Here is a 22,116-nt window from a genome sequence, read left to right on the forward strand (position 1 = left end):
CAAAAAATTCGTTTACCTGATACTGAGTACAAAAAAAAACAAATTGGAAGAACACGTTATTCAAATTCTAGCCATTTTCAGTCAAAACTCAGTCAACCCAATCGACATGCCTGAGCGCCTGTGCTACTAAAAAAAATTATGGTCAACAGAAAGTTCGAAAACTACTTTAGCTCAGCGAAACCGATTTAATTGAGCAATTTATTCTTTTCATCGCCTTAAAGCTCTTTTAATAAAACGTCACCTTAAAGCTCTTTTAATTTCAAGTATCTTTGAAGATTGGCACTTTTCTTTTGCAACCAACCCAATAAGAGAAAACTGGGTCTATGAGTAAGTTTTTATTCCAAAGAATTCAAAAGAAATCAAATGTCAACCCGCAAAAACTCAAAATTGAGCATGAACGCTTATGACTGTTTTCCAGACAAAAATTTACCTCATTAAGTGGTAAATTATTTCGTTTATTGATACTTAATACAATTAAAAAATTAATATAACTTGGATAAGTTGATAGCCTATTTTTATCATACCGCTTAAAATAGCATGAAAAAATCCGCGATGGTAGTTGAATTGGGTAGCAAAACTCTTCGGCTTCATTTAGATTCAACCAATAGAGCCTTTACGTTTCAATTTTTTCGGATTTTAAAGTTTCGGTCGAATAAGTTACATGGACAACAGATGGTTGCCCAAGTAAAGCTCGACGATTCCGAAGAATAGTGACTAAAAATTTCGAAAAAAAAAAATATATCATGTTAAAGCTTTTTGAGCTTCCAGATTTGTTTATGCTTGACAATTTTTTTTCAAAATATATAATTTCGATAAAACTGGATCAAGTAACATGTTTTATTCCGCAGAAAGATTCAGAAAAATTAGGTCTTATTTTGACATAAGAAGCCAACAAATGTTGCGACCTTCGCATACTTGCGGTTCGATAGTAATTTTTTTGTCTTCCTTCTGATATCCAGAAGAAGAATCCAATTGTCAATGCCACTAATGACTGTTCTTAAAATGTCTAACCGTTAGAAAACATCGCTAATTAGAGTCCAAATGATTCCCAAATTACTTTTCGACCCGACCGTTCAGTCCATCACTTATAAGTTATCAATTATAATTATTTTAGTGAGACAATTAAGGCGTTAAATTGACAATAGAGGGAATTAGGTCTTAAGAGTGAAACATTACCCGATTAACACCGGAGTTTTGTCTTAATCAAGCAAAAAATCCTCAATTTCAAAATAAAACTTAGTCTAACGCTACCGTGTAACAACATCGACGTGAACAAAATTTAGCAGTATAAAAAATTACGGCTCTTTTCCAGTTCCCCCCCCCCCTTTCAAATTCAATTTCGAAAAAACTATTTAACGTTGTTATATCTTAATGAAATTTGGCGTGGTGAACAAATCGACAATTCTGAACAGATTTGTTCTTCATACTTTACAGCATAACATCACGCGTTTAGCCGTAATAACACGTAAAACGAACATAAAACTCGGTATTCTGAAAGGTGGGGGGGGAACTGGAAAAGAGCCAAAATTACTTAACCATGTCTTGATCATATATTTTTTGACTTCAGCTTCTTTTATTTGAAACGTGCATTTGACTATATCAAACAATAAAAATAGGACAAATGAATTGTTTTAATTTCCTTTCAATTTTCTATGCTTTCAGAAAATTCCTGGTCCGTCACCTAAATTGGTTTACCTTACCCTGAATTCAAGCATTTTCAATTAAGTATCTTCTAATTCAAGCAAAATATCCCGATTGAAATTATTTCCGACTTCAAATCTAAATCAACAATTGGTGATGCGACACGACTCTTTCTTTTTTTCAAAGAAATTTAGAGTAGAATGCTTGAAATATTATAATACAAAAATTAAAGATCTCTTGAACTACCCGCTTATTCACACCCCCCCCCCCCCTAACACCTACCTCGGGTACCTAGTAACGCATTTCCAACCTCTTAAGAACTAATTCAACCGTTAAGCATATGCGAATTTTACTTAGAAGAGAATCTTGCAAAAGCGTGGAATTAGTTAGATCCAAAATTGAAAATCTGTTTAACTTATTGCAATAGCGGCGTGTTTTCTAAATGCCTCTGAATGTGAATGACGCAGATCTAGAGATCTATAAAGTCATCTACCCCGATATTAAGCTTCCTGATTTATATAACAACAACCAGCATAAGAAACACTTGCGCCGCCTTTATAAAGCTCCCTCCAAGCAGATATTATTTGGGTTTGAATCACTGCTTCAATAGTACAATGATAGAATGAAAAGGCTACAAAAAATTAGTTTTGACACGAAGTAGAACAAGAAAGATTTCAGTTTTCCGGAAAAGAAACGTTTTCGATTTTCATTACTCAATAAATTGATAGCCTGCATATTTGAGAGTACAAATCAACATAAATTTCAAGGTTAATATCTATAAAAGAAATTCTGTTTCATATAAAATGAACTAAACTTGAATAAACAAAAACTTTTACATGTAAGAGAACTGAAACACAAGCTAAAAGCACTAAAATAAATGGAAGGGCTTTTTTAAACATTTGTTTCCTTCAAGCTAATAATTTGATTTTTTTTGGATGTTCAAAGAAGCTAGTAATTATCGAGCGAACAAAACCTTGGCAGCCAGTGACACCCAAAAAGCTACTAACTTAAAAATATTGCCGTCTGCAAAATACAATTTCTTTAATGGAAAAAACTTCGTGCTTAAAAAGAGACCCTGTTTATCTAAGATGAGTTGGACGAGTTTAAGGGTTTATTCTAACAGCAAAATCTGCGCTAGGTGCTAGGTACAAAAAAGCGCACTAAACAAATTCACGTTTAAGCTCTTTTTCAATTTCTTATCCCCTGGCAAAATTGAATCGCCAAGTTTTCCAATAAATTGATGTTCAAATCTGTTCACTCCTTCACACACACTTTTTTCATTATGATTTATTAGCGCAAAACTCATTTTAGATCGGCTAGTAAGCCGAATTTCAGCAGAAATTAGAGGCGGGAACTTGAAAAGAGCATAATTTTCAACCAATTAGGTGGGACTTTTTCAACAATGTGTAGTATGGGGATCCAAGTTCTCAGTTTCTGCGTAGAACAAACGGGCCGACCTAATATTCAAATCTGACAACTCCACTTTCCCCAGATCTGCCTTCAATAGATCTTCTTCCGTACTTTCTTCCTCTTTCGAATCCTCCGATACGTTCCAAGCTTTCGCTCCGTCGTCTTCCGAGCATGCTTTCAACTCACAATCCACTTGACAAGACTGAACTGCAGTGACGTCCCCTTTCCCCGAGTCCAACTTATTTTCACAGAATATTTGTCTGGGTATTTTTTTCCTCTTTGCGATTGAAATACTTCTCAGCTTTGCATCTACATACCTCTCTCTATCTTCAGGTTCCATATATTTCAGAACCGAGACATCCAGGTCCATTTCTTGCATCACTTCCTCATCTAGGATTCCCCCATTTAGGAGTCCAGAGTAAAAATGACTGTCATCTGAGACGCATGAAGAGACTCCTGGATGGATCTCGCGTCTTCTTGGACCCTCGAGCCAGCAGAGGAATTTGTAGTAGCCGTACATAGTTCCGCCATAGGCTGCCACCAAGCCAGTCGCCGCCAAAACCTCCAGACCCGACATTGTTCATTCGACCAACAGCAAAATTATTTTCGTAATTTCTTTTGATAAAATCGGAATTCAATTCCTTCTTTTGAAGAAGCCAGCAAGTTTGTTAAAAACGAAATTGATGCATTTGTTATGCCGCAGAAAAAGTCACGTGCTATAAAATCAGTTCACAGTACGATAAAGCAAAACAACTGATGTCAAGCTTCTTAAGTTTCAACTCAGTCGAAGTCACTTTTTCCTCAATGAAAGTTTAAAAAACTTAAGCGACTTTTTTAGTTTCTCTGCCAAATTTTTATTCTCGACCAAATTTCTTATCGGTCAACGAATATGAACGGAGTTGATTAACCTAAAACTGCTCATTTAAACGTCGGATTTTAGCTTCTCATTGATTTCCACGTACACCATATTAATTCTGCTAAAAATTTAAGCAAGTTTTGTCTTCACAAGTTTTCACCTAAACTCAACCCAATTTGAGAAAAAGGCGTTTTTAATTTCAAGTTTAACTTGTTTTGTCCGGTTAATTTAAATCAGCACTGTAACAACAACCATTTCCAAAAAACCTAATTAACCTTATAAGCTGTAGTTTTTGATCGACTAAACTGTTTAAGGACAACGATATTGCCACTTGTATTCACTGTATAATATCTTTTCTCACTGCAAATCTAGAACTCATTGGCTAACTACTCTTTTTTTCTTCTATTTCCTAATACAAACTAGTCTCGTTTTTTGTGCGTGCTGTGATAAAAGGATCTAACGAAAGCCAGCATGGCTCTTTTTCCTTCCCCCCCCCCCCACCTCACTCAAACATGAATTTTATGGTCTAACGAGTGGTTTTACAAGGTTAATTATGAAGATCAAATATGTTTGTCATGGCCTAATTAGCCTGCATGTCAATTTTCATGACAATCGGACAAAGTGGACACTAACTTCAAATATAAAAATTTGCAGGTGGGGGGGGGGGGGGGGGAGGAAAAAGAGCCGCCAGCATATTCGACAGTCATAGTAAAACAGTCAAATTGGGCAACAACTTAGCTCGTTTCCAGTTAGCACCCCCCTCGTGAAATTACAAAATGAAGCTGTTCAAAAATTGCTCACGCCGCATTTCGCATGAAAGAAAGGTTGTGAAAATTTGTTGACCAGTTCACGCTGACACAATTTATTGCAGTGTATAATATGAAAGTCATTTTAATTAGACTTTATTGTATTGCATTTATGAAAAAATTAAGGAGGGTGGACTGGAACAAAGACATAACTTTTGTCGACAAATGACAAGAAAAACAAGACACCATATAAAAACATGCAAATTCATTTTTTACTACGTAAAAAACAAGGAAAATGCGGGGAAAACAATGAAAACGAAAAAACACAAACACATCGGAAGACAAAATTCTTCTAATTTTCATTGGTCCGAACAATAGGTTATTGAAGTTTCACCCTCAAAACTAACCCGGTAGACTAACTTAATCAAAAGTTATATGCTCTCTATAATCATCTCTCTCTAATAAAAAAAATTTGAGGAGCATCGACAAACCGAAAAAGATCAACATTAGAAATCAACCTCTCAAACAAAACAAAACAACCCAGATTAGTTAAGGCCAAAATAAACTGAATGAAAAATTATAACCTCATTCGCTTCACGATTATAAATTTTACAAACCTCAACAAGACTTAAGCTAATTAACAAAAACTTTTGGATGTAAAATAAATATTTCAGTTGAAAAAAACCGCTCAACAGAAAATAGCCAACAGACTGTTCGAAAAGAGTCAATGAACGCAAGTAAACAGTTAAAAAATACGGACGATATTTTTCGAAAAAATCTCAATTTTCGAATTTCAAAGAAAAAAATAGATGGCCTTAAAGCTCCTTGAATTTCTGAAATATTTGACACTTTTTTTATGGAATTACCCTATTTGAGAAAACAGGATCAATAGTTAAAACTTTTATGTCGCTGGGAAATTCGATAACAAATTCCATTTTCGAAACTTAAAGTCGATCACATTTTTCGTGACATTTACACTTTCACTGTTCGATATTGGAGATTGCCTTCCTTTTAACAAAGGAAATAATGAGTTGAACTTAAAAAGAAATCCAAAGTCATACCGCGAAAAGTATTTCCTGGAAAAATACTTTTCCTGAAAATAAAAACACAGAAAATCAGCGCGACCTACTAAAAAATTCTGAACTACGTTCATCGACTCAAATTTTTTCAAAAATAGCTCCTATTCACCACCACTTTTCAAATTTTCTTTTGTATATAATTGTTTTACGTATTATAATGGCTAAACCCTCGATACTATGTATGGTACAAAAAAAAACTGTTCATAATTGTTCTTTTGGTCACCACGCCAAGTTTCATTGATTAAAGCAAATCGAAAGATTGTGGGAAGTGGCAAAGAGCCAAAAAAAATCACTTATGATAATTTCACTAAGATACTATGTTAAAATTTGGAGGACACCAAAAATGTTTTCGAAAAGACTCGAAGAATTCATCTCAGCCACCTCCAACTGTTTGAAAATTTCAATTAAAGATAGCTCAGGGTCAATTAGAAACCACAACCTAACAAAAAACTTTTTCCTAAGGAACGAAAATTCCCAACATACATGATCTTGGCTGGGCAATTTATATTCTTAATGTATCGATATGCACTGAAAAAAAAACGAGCACTTGAGTACCAATTAACCAACATAGGCAAACCACTCGTTTTCATATTTTTCTCAACCTAACTATACTCTTGGAGACACAGATCTCTGAACACCATTTATTGCATGACCAGGAAAAAAAAACTAAACCACTCAACATTGAAATACCGACCAGCAAATAGTGTCCGGAAAAATGATACTATGACAAAACTCCCATACCGCCAATTCCCATGTACCGAATCGCCTGTGCTAGAAAATTCCATGCCGATTTAAAAATCCACAATTTTTTTTTCTTGTGGAACCTGACAAAACGTTAATATTTTTATTATCCTTAACGATCATGAATTTCAAACAACGCGTGGAAACAAAACAACAACAAACTGGCGATATAGCAAGTAGAGATCATACAAGTGCCCGAAAACTCGACTCAAATGCGGGAATTTAGACTAAAATCACAAATAAGCATAGAATGAATCAAACTATGAAGGCAACTAAACTCGTATAACAGGAACTAAATGATCCGCCTCCGCTTAAACCGGGCGCCACGGGTTTTTGATTAAGAAATATTGACAAACTATGAAACATAGTTGATAATCTCAAAAATCGAGTGTTCACACAAAGGCGAAGCACAGTTTCGCACCACTTGCGATTCAACACAGACATTTTAAAAAAATAAGTCGAAAAAATTTTCAAGTGTTGAAAAAAGTAGGTAACCAAAAATTTCGTATGCGGCACGAAAAAGCGGCGCGATTTAAGCGGCACGAAAAATGTTGTTTGAAAAACTAAAATAAGTGAGACGAGTTAAAAATTTTGAGATAACCAATTTTCCTATGGAGATAACATTTCTTTTACAAAAAATTAAGGAGTCGCCGCATCGGCAAGAACAATAATCGCAACCGGGTCTTTCAATTGAACTATTCATCCCAGATATGATAATGTAAATTGTGCAAAGTCCGTAACTTTTTTCTGAAAAAATTAAGGTTGTGGCCGTTTGAGCAGAGAAGATTCTCAAAACCGGGTTTCGCGATTAAATAAAACTTTAAATTTGCAAGATAGTTTTTGCGTAAAGTCAAAAAATATCAAAAGAAAAACGGTCAAAAATTTCAAAATGTTGACTTGTTTGTAGGCTTTTTTCCTTAAACAAAATGGGCATAGCCAATTAAAAAGGCAGGCTTTTGGCAGCCCGTTTTTTTCAATTAAACTAGGATGTCGGATTTGGCAGAATAGTTAGCGGGAAAAGTCCAAAAAAACAATCAATAAATCAAAAAATTGATATTTCCGAGAATCATAGATTTTTGCGTGAAGCAATAAGGCAAAGCCCCTTATGCAGAAGGGATTCAAGCAACCTTTCATTTTGATTGAACCCAAAATCTCAGATTTGGGAGAGCATTTCTCGAGAAAAGTCAAAAGCTTTAAAAAAAGGTCAAATATTCAAAGTTTTGACTTTTCCAAGGGCCATATATTTCGGTTTCAGAAAATTTGAGCGTAGTAGCAAAAGTAAATGAGTCTCCCAAACTTAACCCGTTTCTTTGAATTGAACCAAAAATCTCAGATATGGCAGGGTAGTTTTCGAGGGTAGTCACCTTTAAAAACAGTCAAAAAATCAAAACTTTGACTTTTCCGAGGTTGCCAGTACCCGTTGAAACCACAATATTAGATTTGAGAGGTTATTTTTTGAGAAAACAAACGAAAAATCAAAATATGGGTCAAACACTCCCCCACAGACTTTTCCGAAGGCTGTAGACAGTGGGGTCAAGTAAAGAGAGACTCTAAGGGAGTATGCAGGCACAAAAGAGACTGGGCGGTCTTTAATTTTCCACATTGAAAACAAAACTTCAACAAAACGATTGATAAACATACAACCAAGTTGAAAAATGCTGAAGGGAGTGTGAAAATTGTGTTTCTCATGAAAAGACCCAAAATTAGGCAAGACCCAAAATTGTCTCCGTTGAAACCACAATATCAGATTTGAAAGTTTATTTTTTGAGAAAACAAACGAAAAATCAAAATATGGGTCAAACACTCCCCCACAGACTTTTCCGAAGGCTGTAGACAGAGGGGTCAAGTAAAGAGAGACTCTAAGGGAGTATGCAGGCACAAAAGAGACTGGGCGGTCTTTAATTTTCCACATTGAAAACAAAACTTCAACAAAACGATTGATAAACATACAACCAAGTTAAAAAATGCTGAAGGGAGTGTGAAAATTGTGTTTCTCATGAAAAGACCCAAAATTAGGCAAGACCCAAAATTGTCTCCGTTGAAACCACAATATCAGATTTGAAAGTTTATTTTTTGAGAAAACAAACGAAAAATCAAAATATGGGTCAACATTCCCCCACAGACTTTTCCGAAGGCTGTAGACAGAGGGGTCAAGGAAAGAGAGACTCTAAGGGAGTATGCAGGCACAAAAGAGACTGGGCGGTCTTTAATTTTCCACATTGAAAACAAAACTTCAACAAAACGATTGATAAACATACAAACAAGTTGAAAAATGCTGAAGGGAGTGTGAAAATTGTGTTTCTCATGAAAAGACCCAAAATTAGGCAAGACCCAAAATTGTCTCCGTTGAAACCACAATATCAGATTTGAAAGTTTATTTTTTGAGAAAACAAACGAAAAATCAAAATATGGGTCAAACACTCCCCCACAGACTTTTCCGAAGGCTGTAGACAGAGGGGTCAAGTAAAGAGAGACTCTAAGGGAGTATGCAGGCACAAAAGAGAGTGGGCGGTCTATAATTTTCCATATCGAAAACAAAACTTCAACAAAACGATTGATAAACATACAACCAACTTGAAAAATGCTGAAGGGAGTGTGAAATTTGTGTTTCACATGAAAACACCCAAAACTAGGCAAGACCCAAAATTGGCGGAAATTATTTGGGCCGAGTTTTTTTAGCGAAACAAAAAGCAACAAAGAATAAAATACGAAGTCTAAAACAAAGAATAAAATTAAAAAAGAAACAAAGAATAAAATACGTAGGAGTAACTCAATCAGACCAGGCAGCAAAAAAAAACGATTCCAAGATGTGACAACAGATAAGCAGACAAATACTTGACCGCCAATTTTTTTCTTAAAACAATATTTCCCGTTTGAAAAAAAAGGCCTTGGTCAGATTCAACCCCAGGACCTTTGCCGTCCCAGGCATATTCGTTACTTCCATGCTGTTGGCCGAGAACGCATAGAAGTTTGAACTCATTATGAACCAAGATACAAGTGATTCTGTATAACAAGTTAAACCCGAAAATATAGTCTATATTACAGTTTGATAACGCTTGCTAATCGGGAAATAAAATGATCAATTACCTTGCTCAATTCAATTGAAACGATTGCAACTCGCGTTAAACTTTCATCATCGAAGTATTAAACAAGCAATTTCGTTGGACTCGTTTCAGAGCGACCGTAAAGTCGGGTAAGTATATAAATACGTATAAATGTGCGCCTAACCCTCCCCCCCCCCCCCCCCCCACCGGAACACGAAAATCACGGGATCGATCCCCCATTTAGAATAAGTTCTTTAATAAATAGATCTGTCTAACAAAAACAATCCCCAGAATACAAATATATTCCTCAAATTTAAAAAACCGTAACAATGAAATTTTGGTTGGATTTTCGTTTGTTTTTTTTTTGTTTTTTTGACGTGGCAAAATAATTCGGTTCAAAATTCAATTGCGGCTAGCTACAGTGCTGATTTAAATTATCCAGACAAGAATAACAAAATTTGAAACTTCAAACGCGTTTTCTCAAATTGGGTTAGGATTAGACTAAAAGTGAGCAGAATAATTATCGCTTGAAGTTTCACCAGAACTATCATGTTCCGAATTATTTTCAAAATTCGGAACCAAAAAATTTACCCCGAAAATGGGTCATTTTGGGCTTTTTTTAATTAACCGTGAATTACGCCAAAATTACCAAGTTAATTGACAAAAAATTTATATCGAAAGGAGCCTCTTAAAACATTCTAGAAGACGAGGAAGTCTCCAAAAAATTGCGCAATACGTTTAAAAAATCAACTGAATTGACGGTTCATCTCAGCACTTACCCCCTTTTTCAAGGCAGGGGATAATTGTTATGTAGATTGAACTTTCGAGGCCAATCAGAATGCAGCAAAAAATGCTCAAGCGCTAATTTACTGCTTTTACAGGGTTGCAATTAGTAGATACCATATGGGAGGGGTAAGGGCGATTGTTAAGTAGACCCTACATGAGGAAGATTAAACACAGAGGCGAAGTGGAGCTTCGCAACACTTGCGATGCATTGCGCTACAAAACAGTGAATGAAAAAAACCGAAGTAAAAAAAAATTTAATAAAATATGTTGGAAAAAATAATTTCACAAAAGTTGCAAAAGTGCAGCTACAAAAACTTAATATTTGTATCAGATGAAGTTCATAAACATCCCTTAAAAATGGAAATCATTTACTGAGCGGCAAAAAAGGCAACAAACTTGGGCCGAAATCAGTTGAGCCAAAAACAAAACTGTTGCCCTAAACAACTCATTAAATTAAAAAGGTTTCACAACCATTCAAACTCTGCAACACATAATCCCAAACAAATAAATGTTGCCCTCGAAATTAGGTAAAATAAGTTGACTCTGTAGTAAAAACTGTTTAAATTAGAAACATTTAAACCCATGTTTTGAAAATTAAACCAATAAAAACACTACTAGATAAAAACAATAGAGTTTAAAAACGGAAAATGAACCAACAGAAACTAGGACGAAAACCAAGAACGTGAAAAAAACTAGAAAGATTTTTTTGAAAAAATAATCACAACCTGAAACGGTCTTGAACTAATAACTAGCTAAGTGATAGTGATTTTAATTGAACTTTTAAGATATTGAGCATGTCAGATAAAAGATCCTCTAGAAGTGAAGATCGTCTAGAAGTGAAGATCCTGTGGACAAAGTTGTTCACGGGAAAAAGGTTTAGTACCCGAGTTTAATATCCTTGCTTATCGGAAGACTAATCAAAAGCAAATTATCCGAACAAGAATCTGATAAAAAGTTTAAAAAACAAAACAGCGCTTATTTTGCGAGTATAACTTAGAATAAAAACTTGAAATGTTAGAATAAGTCCTGTATAATTTAGAATATTGCATAGAATTGAGCTTTGCATCCACAGGGCATTCTGACTTTCCTTCAAAAAATACGATATCGTGGCGAGGTCTCTTGACTTTTTATGATCTTTTATAACAATGTTTGCACAATTTATGCATTCATTTGATCAGTTTATCACTGAAAACTCTGGTGAAAATTGCGTCACGTCACCAAACAAATCGCCTGAAAACTATTCTTTTAGAAAAATTTTGATTAAACAAAAGTAATCAAAAATTAATGTTCTTATTTTGAATCCTTGAGCTTATGATTAATGTACCCGCGAGTTATTTCATCTAAAAAACAGTTAACTCAAAAAGACAACGAGCATTTATTTTGGTCACAACAGCTAGATGGAACCTCTCAACAGAAGACTGCTTAATAAGACCTAGAGGAAAGCCTCACTTTGCACCGCGTGAGCCTTTAGGATCTTGTTCTTCTTCTTGACTGAAAAAAAAAACGATTATCTCTTTTATGTCAATTATCATCATACTTATACACATCATCAACATATATACATCAATTATCATGATGCATCAAAATCGACAAATTCGCATCAAAATCGACGAAATTCGTTGGAAAAGAGGCAATGAACCCAAGAAAACGGAAAAAAATGTTTGTTTTTAGAAAAAAAAAATCAGCTTTTGATTTTCAAAGTAATAATTAAATGACTTAAAGCTCGTTGAATTTCAAGAACAAATCATTGCTGACACATTTTTGATGAAAACTGGATCAATAGGTAAAGTTGATCAATAGGCCAATAGCCAAAACAAAACAAACCAACACGAAGATGACGATGATGCCAAGGATGATGATGCTCCTTTCTCGTGAAACGTCCCTGGCTCGAGTTTCTCGCGAAACAGATCTTACTGAACTTTCTCGCAAAACAGCCCTATCTGGACAATCAATCGTTGAGACCCAAGCTTGATCTATTGGCGAAAAGACCCTAATTGGACCTGGCGAAACTGCCCAAGACGAAACGTTTTCTGTCAGGCTTTCTCGCGGAACTGACCACGCCGGAGTTTCTCGCAGACCAGTCCAAGCCGGTCTCTCTCGCATACCGCTCCATTCAGGACTTTCTCGCGGTGGGTGTCGCACAAGACTTTCTCGCATAGAGTTTGCATTAGGAACCGAAATTTTTGTAGCAAAATTATCTCCAACAAATAAAGCCCACTCTACTTTTGTCTGCATTCCATGATATCTATCGTCGAAAACTCTGGATTGCCCGCTAGATACAGTCCTTATCACGTTTTCACAGCAAACGCGTGCCCTACATGCTTCACATCTGCTAGAATCATGAGGGTTTTTTCGATCCCGAGCTTGTGAATGCGGCTCGGATGATACATTTGCAGGCGCAGTCAAATTATACATGACCTTCTTGATAATCTCGATAGCCTTCGACATCGCTATGTCTGTAGCTTCTTGGTCAAAAACCGGTCCGGTTTCTTTATTGCAAGAGCGGCAACCTTGCTTAAATTCCCTCGCAATTTTAATTTCAGCTTGTGTTTTTAGTTGAGTTGTATCCATATAAAATTTCAGTGTTGCACTGAGTCGAGTTCCAAACACCACTTTTACAATGTTCACATTTGAACTTTCCATACATCCACCTAATTATCATTCGTTTTCGCTGCCGGATCGTTTCGTCTTTTAGCACGCTCGAGTAGATATTTTATTTTTGATTAAAAATTTCTGGGCCATACCTTTCGAACGATTTCAACCAGCAGTCAAAATTGTTTGTGATAGAATTTGCTTGGAGCATAATTTTGTAAGTAAGGGTCAACAAAAATAAATATTAAAATTTACACCCAAAGGTCGAATGATGAATAATAAGGATGCGCTCTTTTTCCGCCTGACACAAGAAGTCTTGGTTTATTATGTAAATTCCAGGCAGCAATGAATGCGCATAAACGAAACCAATGAAACATGCCCAGCTAGGTAATCACTTGCCAAATAGTATTTGAGAAATATACATAGATACCGAAATTGAAGACAAAAATAAAGCAAAAAATTTGCAACTGAGATTGAAAAAGGTGAGCTCCAATTTCCTGCCACATTTATCTTCGCAGTTTACAAGTACGGAGTAGACTAAATACAAAAAAAAACTTTTTTTTCGATCTGGCAAATTTTCTGAATTAATAAAAAAAAACCTTAAATATATAGAAAAAACACGCACTTCCAAATATCTCGGAAGAAAATCGAAGTTTTCAGTAATTTTAAAAAACCTTTCAGGCTGAAATACTATGATCTTATATTCAGTTCGCATTTAAGCAATCAAAGCTGCGTCAAAGCCACTTAAATTTTAAAAAACAATGATTTCCTTCATCAATTGTTCCAAGGTCAACTATCGCAAACTATAGTCAACCTGCTCGCTCGCATTATTCGTTCGAATTAGAATGAAAATCAAACGTTTCACACCTGTTTTTCTCGCTATTGGGACAACTTTTTGGAAACTTTTTAATGTCGTTCGAATCACGACTGAAAGGGCTGATCGACTCGACTCATTCCCATAAAAAAATTTTGTACCCGATTTTACTCGACTTAATCCCATAATTATTTTTTGTACCTGATTTTGCGTGGGGAAAAAAAATACACCCTTATACAAAATTCCTTCCCATTTTTCAAATAGTCAGCGCTAAAGATTTGAAACTATGCTCAAAATTAGTCTTGTCAAAAAAAATTTATACATGAAACGTTTTGAAACTCGAAATATACTGAACTTCCAATTACACTAAACACTGTTCAAATCAATATTAAATTCAAGCTTTAGAAAATACGGTGATGAAAACATAAAATAGGGCAATTTAAACCAGGGCTATCCCAGATGTTCTACCTACCAGTGGTGGAGAGTGTTACAGCAAAAAGAACATCCCCCAAAAAGAAAAAAAAGGTTTCAAGACGCGCAAGCGGACGAACCTGGATACCCTTTTTGGGAAGGGGGGTTTAGTCTTAGCCGAGCCACACTGCCTCTTAAACAAACAGAAGGCAAATAAAGGGGCCCGAAGGCAGTATCTCCGTGTCAAAGTTGGGTAAAAGTTGTCTCTAAAACTAACCTAGCTAGACACCAGAGGTGCTGCAGATGATCCGGGATAACCTTTATGAAGGTGGGCACCGGAAAAGAATTTAAACCAGGAATCCGAAAAAGTCATCAATTTTTCATGAAATTTATTTGAAAAAAAATAATAATAACTGAAGCGAGCTTCACCGAATTATTACCCAAATGATGATAATTTTAAACAATTTTCTAGAAATTGAGCATATCAGCACTGAAAATTACTAGCTCTACTAAATTGACCATTCTGTGAATAAAGTTTTTTCCGTGAAAAAAGTCTAGTACCCGACTGTCAAAACCTTTACAAGGGTAAAATAGATGGGCAAAACAACACTTGCGATACAGCACAAACATACAAGTTTTAAGCAAATGATAATTTCTACCATAATTTAAATCTGAGCAAGTCTCGATGAAAGTTCAATCTATGCAAACGTGCCAGACATTCAAACCGTAAAACATAGTCAACAGACAGTTGAAAAAGAATCAATGAGCACAAGGAAAATGAAAACTGCATTTTTTATTGAAAAAACTCCAATTTTCGAACTTCAAAGTACTAAAAAAATCTTGACTTAATGCTTTTTGGTTTCGAGACAAATAAATGTTAAACACTTCTTGATAAAATAAACCTAACTTGACCAAACTGAAAAAGAGGTGAAGTTTTGATTCCGCTGGAAAATCTAAAAATTAAAAATCTTTTTTGAAACGTTTTTTGCGCTATTTCAACGTTCGTATTTGGAGAGCGCAAATTACCTAATTTTGAGAAGATAAATTCGAATAGAAATCAAACAGTGCATTAATATATGAATGCACTAATAAGTATGAATGAACATGCATTAATAAGTATGAATGAATATCTGTAGTTATACGACCATTTTAGAACTTTTTTCTACGAAAAAAAACTTACGAATCGGAAATAAAGCCAACAATCCTTCAACTGACACCCGCTGGGCCAAAAAAAACATATTACGAAAAAAACTTCATAAGTTTCCAACCCCCCCCCCCCCCCCCTCCCCCCTTAAACTAATATGAACAACACTGGCACTTGCAACTGATGTGGCAACCAAGCCGACAAAACTTGAGCAGACAAAACGAAAGTCAAATTTTACCGATTTTTTAAAGTTGCATAATACTTACTGAAAAAAAAACAATTTCCGGCCGAGACTCAAACCCCAGATCAAAGGATCATTTTGGAATTTGAAAATACAACATTTTGGCTTTCTCTTAGGAATAAATAGCTCATAGGTTAACTTATAGATTTTAGAATAGATATTGCTTCATAGGCGCTTTAACAAATTGAATTACATTACCTTCTGCGCTTGCTTAAATTGATCCTCTCCTATTGATAAATTCTGTATTTTTTGAAGTATTGTATTGTATATAACTTAAAACATTTAATATTATGAGTTACACTTTTTAGACCTTAACTCAACTTCAACTGATAAAAACTGAAAATAAAATACTTTTGACTTGGGGCTTAATTTTTCACCCACTTCCTTTACTGCATTGGAGAGCTCAATTATTTTTCCAATTAGAAATTGAACTTGAAGAGAACGTCAAAATACAAATTCTTAATATTCATTCACACCTAATAAGCCCTTGAAAATTTCGCTTGACGACATTCGATCTACCAATCACTCACTTAATTAGGAGCCACTTGCTTCAAACTCTGTTTTATGGAGCGGTCATGAATCATATACACAAGTACAAACGAACACCCTTTTGGATACCAGCTGTGAGAAGCTATAAAATGCTCAGATAGATGTTTAATACCAAGAGGTCAGCAAGACATGCAGGACGTTGCATGAAACAAACAGAAAAAATGCCTTTTTGCCTGACTAATATTGGCAAAATAATTTCGCATCAGCAGAAATAAATAATTTGAGTCAAGCCAGTTCGTCCGAAGAAAACGCAGGTTTTTTCGAGCTTTCCGAGACTCTTGATGGTAAGAGCATGCAGTCGGTTGACCACTAAAGGGGCAACCAAATCAATAAATCTAGTGAAATCAGATTCGCTTTATTTCAATTTAAAATCTTTCAGATCTTCTACACAGAAGCAAATCTGCAGTTAGCAAACCCATGCAAAAAAATTGCAAACGGGAGCTTTAAAATGGAAAAAAAATTCAATTCCAGCTTAACTTGGTAACAAAAAAAAACATTCGCCTTCTATTCTCCCAGAATTTTTCTAATGTCTTCGCAACTGCTTCATAGCATCTTACTATATAATAATATCCACTAAGAAACGGATAAAACTGATAAATGTAAAAGCAATGCGGTATTTTTAAGCACTAAATTATGTGAGTTCGGTTGGAAAACATTAGCTCTTAGGATAGCACAGCCGTTTCCTGGTGTATAAATAATCTTCGCTGCACTATATAATTGTCGGGACCCCCCGCAAGATAAATTGACTGCGCCGTAGAGTAGACACCATCCCCCTGAAACATTGACCCCCTAAAATGTGGTGGGTTGAGAGAGGTCAGAACGAACCCATCCCCCCTCAAATCAAAGACGGAATGCTAAAAACACGAACAGAGCGGGATTCGATGCCAAAGTAACCTACGCCGAAGTAAAACCTACTACTAAAAGATGTGCCTTAACCACCGGTTCTTACGAAGCTGTAAAGGTAACGCTACCTTCTTTATCTATACTATATTTATGCCTGCCATGTTGAAGCCAAGTTTACATATTTTAGAATTACACGTTATCTCTACTTGTGTTTAGTATAGATACATAATTTTGAGCGCTGTTGCTGTTTTAATTAGAGATACACCTTTTAAAGCGCTATAGCTAACCTGCGTATGTTTAAGCTTTTACGCATACATAACATTATGTATTAGCTTTTTCAGATTGATAATGCCGAAGAGGCTTTTAAAAAAATGAACGCTCACACTTTGTTTGAGGGAATTATCAAATGTCAACACAGAGGCGAAGCAGAGCTTCGCACCAATTGTGATACAATGCAAAAAAAAACATAAGTTGAAAAAAAACTAGGTGAACCAAACTTTTCGTAAGTCTCGATAAAAAACAAACATAGGCCCAGCTGAAGCTAGAGGAACCTGTTAAATAATGAATGAGTTCGCTATAACGCAGCACAAAAAGTGTGATTTCAAAAGTGTGATGCGGCTCGAAAAGTAAGAAAATGTGACTGTGCCTAAAAACATTAGTTGTTTCTCTACTAAAATAAGTCAGAGGAGTAAAAAATTTGAAAATAATCAATTTTTCCAAGAAGATAACATTCCCCTAACAAAAAATTTAGGAATCGCTGCTTCTGCAAGAACAATTATCGCAACCCGTTCCTTTCAATGGAACTTTTTATCTCGGATTTGATTGTGTAAATTTTATGAAGATTCAAAAAATTTCTAAAGCGGTCGAAAGTTCCAAAAATCGTTCAAAAGACTTTCCAAAACCCACAAAGTTTTTCTGCAAAAAGCAAGTTATGGCCGCTTAAGCAAAGAAGATTTCAAAATCGGTTTTCTCGATTGAACGCAACCTGAGAATTGGCCGGGTAGTTTTCGCGTAAACCCGGTAGTTTTCGCGTAAAGTTTCCAAAAAAATGGCTGACTTGAATGCCATAATTTTATTCAACAAACTGGGCAGAGCAAATTCGAAAGGCAGGCTTTCAACAACCGTTTCATTTGATTAAACCTTTAATATCAAAATTGGCAGGATAGTTAGCAAGAAACGTAAAATAAAAACGGTCAAAAAATCAAAATTTGACAATTCCGAGAATCATAGCTTTTTGTGTGAACAAATTATGCAGAAACAATATTCATAAAAGATTCACGCAATCTGTAATTTCGATTGAACCCAAAATCTCACAATTGAGAGGTTAGTTTGAGAAATCTTTCCAAAAACCGGTCACAAAATCAAAAAAAATTTCCGAAGGGCAAAAATTTTGGAGTCAAAAAATTTGTGCGTAGTCGCATGAGCTAATGAACTTCCCGAAACCAGTTCTCAGAATTGAACCCAAAATCTCAAGTATGACAGGGTAGTTTTCGAGAAGATTCAAAATGTTCAAGAAAACGGTCAAAATCAAAGGGCGATAATGCAGAGGAGCTTCCCACTAACCGTTATCTCATTGAACCCAAAATATCAGGTTTGTGAGAGTCTTTTTGAGAAAAGTCAAAATCTTTAAATAACAACGGTCACAAAATCAAATATTTTACTTTTCTGAGAGCCAAAACGTTTGAAGTAAAAAAATTGGGCGTAGTCGCATCAGCAAATGAACTTCCCAAAGCCCTTTATGAGAATTTAACACAAAATCTCAGGTATGGCAGGGTAGTTTTCGAGAATATTAAAAAACGGTCAAAATATCAAAAATTTGACTTTTCCGACGGCCATAAGAGTTTTTCAAAACAGTTCTAACCATTGCAACTAAAAACTCACATTTGAGAGCGGTAGTTTTCGTGAAATCGAAAAAAAAATCAAAAATATGGGTCACATATTCCCACACACTTTTTCGAATGCTGTATACAGAGGGGTCAAATTAAAAAAAGACTGCAGGGAAGTATGAAGGCACACAGAAGAATAAGCGGTCTTTCGATTGATACTCCTTTTTTTAAAAACAGTTACTGAGAAAACAATAATTTCTGCAAAAAGTGAAATTTTCCAAAATGAAAAAAATGAAACTTCAACAAACAGATTGGTAAACATACATCCAACTTAAAAAGTACGGTGGGGATGGCTGAAATTGTCTTGGTCTTGAAACGTCTAAAAAATTAGGTCATTAACCCGATGAAAAAATAGTCCGAAATAATTTTGGCCGAGGAATTTTTTGGCAAAACAAAAACAACAAAGAAGGAAATATGAAGTCAAGGTAAGTTAAATACAGATGTATGCGTAAATAAAACATTTAAAAAAAACATTAAAAAAATGCGCGTAGAAAAAAAAACAATTCCAAGATGTGACAACTAAGCCGACAACAGATAAGCAGCTAAATAATTGGCCGACAATCAATACTTGTTCCTACTAAACGATAGCATTGTCAGCAGAAACTACTTAATTTTAAGTAACTCGAAAGTTAAAATATCGGAAAATTCGCAATTAACAAGCAGCAAATATGACAAAATTTAAATAACAGTTCTACACAAGATCGCCAACTCTGATCAAATTTGAATTGAATTAGGAAGCAAAACTATATCGGCGAAAAACATTACCATCATAATCAACTCATAATGGTCGAGTAGGCCTTTTTCGATTCACTAATTTGATCTAATAGATATTTGAACGTAATCGGACTTGAATTTTTCACAGAATCTATGATTAAACAATCTAGGTCTGAACAAACACTTCTCTATAATCTGGGCGCTCCGTACGCGTCTGGCATGCGCTCGATGGAGTATCTGTGGTTGCTCATGTACATGATGGGCACTCCTGGAATCTTGCGGATGCGTCTCTTCAGGTCTTTGTCACACGTGCCCACAATGTAGCACTTGTGTTGGGTGACTCGCTCTATGATACAGTCGTCTGCATATGTTCCCTAAACACATACATTTGCACAAAACACACACATTGCCAACTCAATTAGCTCAAGGTAGCTTCAGTTTTAGTAAACATGACGATGTCCCACGTTAATTCATCTTCAGAGATTATTATTCTTCTTATATTACACAGATGAAGCTGGGGAACAAAATGCTCGGCAAGAATTGATGACAAATAATTGCGACAAAAAAACCTCGTAACTTAACAATACAGTGTTTGTATGAAAGGAAGCAACCAGTATCAGATTTATGGGTAGGAAGCTATCGCCTCCTTCCCCCTTCCTTGGGAATTTGACGCCAAGGTCACCCAAAGCGTCCCCCTTTGCTTCTTTTTTAGGACATCAATTTGTGGCTGACGGACACTAAAATTTTTCTTAAGTCGCCATCGGCTATAATATTCTATAATTGAAATGGTAACGCGCGCCGACAAAACTTGATTTTATGGTACAAACTTTCCAAAAAGAGACTAAAAACGCCTTTTTTGCCAGTTTATCGAAAATCAATTATTTGGTGGACCTGAAAATTAAAAAATGTCGACAAAATGTCCAATGAATTTTTGAAAATTCGCCCCAACCTATCGAAAACCTCCTAGATCCGGCCCTAAAAACTACATCATATCAATACTGAATTTATGCTTGCTGCTATAAAATTTTTATGATTGAGGCTTTTTTAAAATTAGCTCAACCTAAAAAATATCATCAATTTGTATTTTAGCAGCAATATAAATCAGTCTATTCGAATCTATACACCGCATCACACTATCCTATGTCATTCTACTGTCTACAATTTTATTCTATGTAATATTTATGTTCTATTTTACCAATCTTGTTTTGCCAACAATTTTTGAAATTTTACGGTCATCCCTCAACAACTTAACGGCCATGCATTTTTGCGTCTGTCGCAGCAGTTGCACTGATTTTGTACGAACTATGATAATTTGCCTATCATGTGCTATAAAGTTAAAATTTAACGCGCGAAATTGTATGAGGTCATAAAATTTGATACGATTAATCTTCACTTATTTCCCATTGATGTTCAGAAGTTCTTTGGCACTATCCGGCGACCGAATGGTCCTTCTGGTGTCCCCTCTGGTTCAAAGTTTACTTGTTAATGAGTTGTATTTGTATGAAATGTGTTAAGATTAGACCAGAGAAATTAATTCTTTCTTTCTTTCTTACCCATTAAATCATAAGCGGTGAATTAAATCATTCCAAATTCAATTGAAGCAAGGAATTTTCTCTTTTTGATGCAGTACCTTCCGCAAAAAAAACTAATTTCCACATAGTGTTTGCAGGAATAAAATGAAAAAATCACAATATACTTTTTTCGTTTTATTAACCTTTAATTGAAATTTTCACTTGTTTCATTAACAACAGTTAATATTTTAACCCCTCCAGGTTAAGAGCCACTTAGCATAGTGGTAAGGCGTTCACTATTGGGTCTTCTGATTATCAATTCGATCCCTGCCATGGCAACAATTATATGTGAAGACTAGCTCTCACTTGACCTCTAGCTTCAGGGCTACCACAGCCTGCTTCGAAAAAATATTTGCTTGGCTCAGCAAAAAAAAAATAGTTTGCAATGTAGGGAAATAAGAGAAACCAAATACACTTAGACAGGTCTGATCGCCTTGCGTAGATCCTCTGCGAATCGCCAAAACATCAATTGGAAATGAACAAATGAATGCCACTCTCAAAATGTTGAAAAAAGAACCTTGTGTAAGCACGGCAATATTTGATATCTCGGATCTCTGATAATCTTTAATGCCACTTTGTACTTCTTCCCCAGTTTCTCCAACTCGCCCACCACGCACTCCGATATACAAGGAATGCATTTGGCATACAAACATTTAACTGCACAATCTATTATGTCCATTTTGTTCTTGATGGAAAAGTTGATAAAATTTGTATCCAGTAGGATTCGAAAAGGAGGTCCGAGGTTCATGTTGTATGTGTAGAACAAAGACGAGGAGTAATGAGGCACTCGCTTCGCTTCTTCTTTCTTCGCAGCTTCCGCTTTCGCTTTTTCAGATGCCTCCACGTTCGACTTCAGCCTCGGGTCTTTTTCGCTGATCATTTTCTTCATCAGTGAAGTTTTGGCGGCGACTACTTTGCGCATATTTGATTTCTTTTTCCCACCAGCCATGGCGAAGTCTATAAAAAACCCCAGAAATCAGTTTATTCAGTAGTGCGCCATAATCAACTGCTCTTTTGATTCTGATGTAAATGAAACTGATATGTAAAT

At 35.5% G+C, this 22,116-nt stretch overlaps 2 protein-coding genes across 2 annotated transcripts in view; both read right to left on the reverse strand.

The window, feature by feature from the left end:
- Window positions 1-22,116, reverse strand: part of LOC134842856 (ethanolamine kinase 2-like) — a 262,324-nt gene that overhangs the window by 92,456 nt on the left and 147,752 nt on the right. The window lies entirely within an intron of this gene.
- On the reverse strand, window positions 19,614-22,057 carry LOC134841991 (rRNA-processing protein FCF1 homolog). Its single transcript, XM_063858121.1, has 2 exons — window positions 21,586-22,057; window positions 19,614-19,871 (listed from the first exon to the last, which is right to left on the reverse strand). Exons 1-2 carry the CDS (start codon window positions 22,015-22,017, stop codon window positions 19,686-19,688), a joined length of 618 nt encoding a protein of 205 aa, XP_063714191.1. The 5' UTR covers window positions 22,018-22,057; the 3' UTR covers window positions 19,614-19,685.

This window comes from Symsagittifera roscoffensis, chromosome 3 (assembly GCF_963678635.1).
Source record: "Symsagittifera roscoffensis chromosome 3, txSymRosc1.1, whole genome shotgun sequence".
NCBI lineage: Eukaryota > Metazoa > Xenacoelomorpha > Acoela > Convolutidae > Symsagittifera > Symsagittifera roscoffensis.